General features: G+C 49.7%; 1 protein-coding gene across 1 annotated transcript in view; it reads right to left on the minus strand.

The window, feature by feature from the left end:
• Positions 1 to 1024: 1024 nt before the first annotated feature.
• Positions 1025 to 4967, minus strand: part of CUNH13orf46 (chromosome unknown C13orf46 homolog) — an 18754-nt gene continuing 14811 nt past the window's right edge. Inside the window, exon 7 of the mRNA XM_037735003.1 lies at positions 1025 to 2295. Within this exon, the coding sequence (XP_037590931.1) occupies positions 2229 to 2295 (67 nt within the window). The 3' untranslated portion in view covers positions 1025 to 2228. The remainder of the gene's footprint in view (positions 2296 to 4967) is intronic.

Consider the following 4967-nt stretch of genomic DNA (forward strand, 5'->3'; position numbering starts at 1 on the left):
CAGGGCTAGGCTGCAAGGGGGCCACGATGGAGGCACAGGTGCCACGTGGGGCTTTGCTTCGTGGTTGGGGGAGCGGGGGGCCTCAGGGCCGCACCCACCCAGTGTCTGGGAAATGGTGACTCTGGGGCTGCCAGGCACCTATCATTTGTGGTGTCTTTCAGTCAATGGTGGGTACTGGCTTCGGGGGCTCCCCTTTTTCTTCAGCCTGGAAAGTGCCCCACTTTGGCCAGAGAAAACTACCCAGGCAGCAAGCTCTGTGTGGTGTGCAGCTCCCTGAAAAGGGCTCCTCCCTTGCTGGCTGAGTGATGGGCAGAGCTCACACTCTGTGAGACTCTGTGCTCTCATCTGCACCACAGGGACGGCCCCCACGGGTCCCCACAGGAACAGCCCGGACAGTGCACACAGCGTTGGCACCTGTGGCCTCTGACCTCTGGGCGGCTCAGAGACACCTGGATCAGAGATGGTGCAGGTCACCTGCCTGTGTCCTCCTGTGCGTGTGTGTGGTGTGAGCATGTGTGTGCACATGTGTGTGTGTGCTGAGTACATATGACTATGCATGTATGTGTGATGCATGCATGACTATGCACATGTGTGCACTTGTGCTGTGTACATGCAAATATGCATGTGTGAACCTGTGTGCTGCATGCACAACTACACATGCATATGTGTGTGCTGTGTACATATGAATATGCATGTGTGTGCATGTGTGATGTGTGCACATGACCATGTGTGTGGCCGTGTGTGCTGCGTACATACGAATATACATGTGTGCGCAAGTGATGTGTACATGACTATGCATGTGTGCACATCTGCTGTGTACATGACTGCATGTGTGTGCTGTGTACATATGACTGTGCACGTGTGCTGCATACAAATGAATATGCATGTGTGTGCATGTGTGCTATGTACATGACTGTGTGCATGTGTGTGCTGTGTGCATATGAATATGCATGTGTGTGCACATGTTGTGTACATATAACTGCATGTGTGTACATATAACTGCATGTGTGTGCACATGTGCGTGATGTGTACATGACTGTGCAAGTGTGTGCTGTGTAAATATGACTGTACATGTGTGTGCATGTGTGCTGTGTACATGACTAGGTGTGTGCACATATGTATGCTGTGTACATGACTATGCATGTGCGTGTGCTGTGTACCTATGACTATGCATGTGTGTGCATGTGCTGTGTACATATGAATATCCATATGTGTGCTGTGTATACGGCTGTGTGAATGTGTGCTGTGTACATATGACTATGCATGTGTGTGCATGTGTGCTGTGTACACATGAATATGCATGTGTGTGTGTGCTGCGTACATATGAACATCCATGTGTGTGCATGTGTGTGTGCTGTGTACATAGGACTATGCATGTGTGTACGTGTGTGCTGTGTACATATGACTATGCATGCATGCGTGTCTGAGCGAGCGAGCCTGGGTGGGCTCTGGTGAAACTTGTCTTACAAGCATGTCCTGTAGTCCCCACACCCCCAGAAGGACTCCCTCTCCTGTGAGTTGGGAGCATGTGGCTCCCTCCAGGGACAGATCCTAGTGCCAGCACGGTGGTCTCTGTTGCCCTTGCGGTCATGGCCGAGGCCGCATCCACTGTGCTCCTGGCTCCTGCAGGGACGCTAGCGACACAGCAGATGCTCTGTCCTGCCCTCCTGGTGGAGTACGGGATGCAGCACACCCAGCTGCTCTGCGCTGTGCACCTCCCGCCCCCCGACTGGTGGGGTGCTTCCCGGAGCTGCAGCTCACACGAGGCCCACAAAGGGCTGAGCCTCCCTGTGTTTGAGGGGCCTCTGCCCACACCCAGCAAGCCACAGAGCAAGAGGCCAGAGCAGGAAGGGGCCAGAAACCCTCAAGCTGGTGGAGTGGAAGAGACACATCTTCCCCTGCTAATTTATTGTTTTTTAAGATCACATCATCATTCTCGCAATGGGCAGTGGGTTTCAGGCATGGCTCACACCTGGCGTGGTCATCGGCACCTGGTGTTGCTCAGGGCTGGTGTGAACGTTAACCCAAAGGCACTGTCTGTGCGCTCACTCCTCCCAGGCAGGGCCAGTCCCACGAGAAGAAAACAGGAACCTCGGTGCCTGGTGGAGAAGGCTCTTGGGTGGCAAGCGGGCAGCCCAGTCACCCTCTGTCCCACCTGCTGCCCCCCGAGCCCATCCACACCCCGCCTCCCTCCTCTTCACCAAGATCTGAGCACCTTCTCCTGGGCGCTAGGTGCTCTCCTTCGCCCTCTTCCTGGTGGAGTACGGGATGCAGCACACCCAGCTGGTCTGTGTCCTGCAGGCCAAGAGGAGGGCAGGAGGGTGAGAAAGGGTCCTGACCCGGCACTGTGGCCACAGGCGCCCGAGAGCAGCACCCCCAACCCCCAGCGCGCTGGCAGGTCTCCCCTGCACCTGCGCAGGTGCCTTATTTCATCACGCCCTGGGGGCTGCGGTGAGTAGCAGATGAGAAGCCGGGGTGCGGGTTTCTGCTTGAGCCCTGAGGACGCGCGGGTCTCCAGAACGATGCCTGGAGACAAAACAGCACAGAGCACGTGGGCCCCGTCCCTCTGCTTGAGCCCTGAGGACGCGCGGGTCTCCAGAACGATGCCTGGAGACAAAACAGCACAGAGCACATGGGCCCCGTCCCCGCCTGGAGCCACATTGTTTAGATCGGTGACGTGTGTCTATGCCTTTTCCTGCACACGATGTCTGCTGTGATTACACCTCTGTCATCCACAGCCAGGCAAGCTCTTGCTCCCAAACCTCGATGTGATGCTGCACGTGCAGAGCCCCCGACGCCTGTTTGGGAACCGTGAATGGAAACGGTGTGGGCAACGGACAGACAGCTCCCGGTGATGCCTCAGTGCATGGTCCTCGTGAACTTCCACGTAAAGTGAACTCTTGAAAAGTTTGATTCTTCTTCCTCAATTGGCAATCATGGTGCCCATGGAGGGACTCTGAGTGGACTGCCCAGGGCTGCCTGGGACACCACAGGGACCCGGCACTTGGGCCCCAGCACAGGCCCTTGGGGCCTCCCTGGCCCCTGCACAGTTGCACGTGGTGGGGTCTCTCCTGGGACCTCCTGGGTTCTCTCCTGGAGCTCTCCTGGGTCCCTGGGGTCTTTCCTGGACCTCTGCAAGGTCCTCCTGGGTCTCCTTAAAGCATGCTAAGCTTTCTAAGGCTGTTGCTGGCCCATTCTTTTGCTTATTTTAAACCAATGAGGAAATTATATCAAGAAAAATTCGGAGCTCAAATGGCAGCCTGCAGTGATAGAGTTAGTGTGGGGACTTGTCTGAGTTCTCCGTCTCTCTTTATGCTGAGGTAAGATGACCGGCTATTTTAAAAAGGAGTGTAGGGAAGGCAGGAAGTACAAGCAAGTCAGAATGGTCCGTAAAAACTGTGATAAGGTTTATGAAAAGAATTCTGTGTATAAGTCAGCTGTGATTAAAAGTAAATAATTATATGTCTTTCTAAAGATTGAGGTTTGATATTAAATATACATTAATACAAAACTAAAGATCGGTCCCTATCACCACAGTTTCCTTAGAGTACTGGTTTGCTCTTAAGGAAACTGCAAGAGGTTTTGATTTTTAACTCTGAAGTCATCTCTTTTTGAAACTGCCCAGATCCACATCTCAGAAGGTCAGCTTCCACTGTCCCTTGCGACGTGCGCTTTGCAGGAGACATGCTGCCTCAGCTCCATCTCCCCTTGAGAAGGGCCTGGGAGAAGGACTTTCTCCTTCAAACGTTTGGTCAAGTCCTGCAACCTTTTCCGCCGGTTTTAACTCTGCTGTTGTAACTTGACGCTGAAACGTGTGTCCTGAGGGCGGGCAAAAGCAACGTTTTCCTCAAGTGCAGCTTGAATCTATATACCTGGCTTTTCTCGCTATGTCTGAACTGTTCAGCGTAATCAGGAAACTTCTCATGCTGTTACCAAGAGCCACGTATTCCCCGGCTCGAGGCTACGTTCCCTGTTTGCCGTCGTCTGTCATCACGTGCGCACCCACGGCCCTGGACACGCTCCAGGTTCCCGTCTCATCGGGTCTGACTCCAGGTTCTCTGCATGGGCTTCCCGCAAAAAGGCACAACCGCACTGCAGGCTTTTCTGTACCTTTTAGTAACTGTCTTAAAAACAAAGATTTTATATTTTATCAAGATAATTTCTGTATTATCTTTATTATGTTTTGATTATTTAAGACAACTGAGCTTTAAAAGGGTTATGGTTTTGACAGCGATGTAACTTCCTGAATTGCCTATGAGGCCTTCTGATAATTGCTCTGGTTAAAGGAATATTGTTTTAAAATGACCTGTGATTCTGTTTTGATTGTTTTGAACCTTTTGACATCTTTTGCAGGTTTCCACAGAATCAAAATCCTACATAAAGTCTTTTTGGGTTAAATACTTACATTTGGTACAATTGTCTGGGTAGCGTCATCAAATGATAAATGATACTAAATCTTCTTTCAGTTACATTTATGAGTATATTGATAAAAAGGTTTTAAAATTATATACATTTATAAAAATGTAATATATTATCATTTTAAATTTTGATAATCTTCAATCTTATATTTATATGGGAATGTGATCAGTGTGAATATTCTAAAGAGTATATAAAATTTATAGGAGCCTGACAGTCCCAATGTGACGCTGTCAGTCATGATTTTGGTTGTTTTCATATAAGGTTATGTGTAATACAAATAACTATTTTCTTGTTGGTTAGAAGCTTTGAGTTTTAACTGTGGCTGGTCTAAAGTTTTGCATCTGCAGTCATTGTTCTGAATTATTCTCTGAAAACATTGATAATCAGTTCTAGTCCAAAATTGATTTTTATGGAAAGGACCCCAATAAAGATGGGTATAAAAAGGTGGGAAACATTAAAGGTACAATTAATGAAAGAACATTCAAAAGTAGTTCCAATTTGGTTGACTAGTTATCAGGCCTTTTCCAATCTGTAGTTACTGTGATGCT

The sequence above is a fragment of the Cebus imitator genome, unplaced genomic scaffold (genome assembly GCF_001604975.1).
Source record: "Cebus imitator isolate Cc_AM_T3 unplaced genomic scaffold, Cebus_imitator-1.0 Scaffold703, whole genome shotgun sequence".
Classification (NCBI taxonomy): Eukaryota; Metazoa; Chordata; class Mammalia; order Primates; family Cebidae; genus Cebus; species Cebus imitator.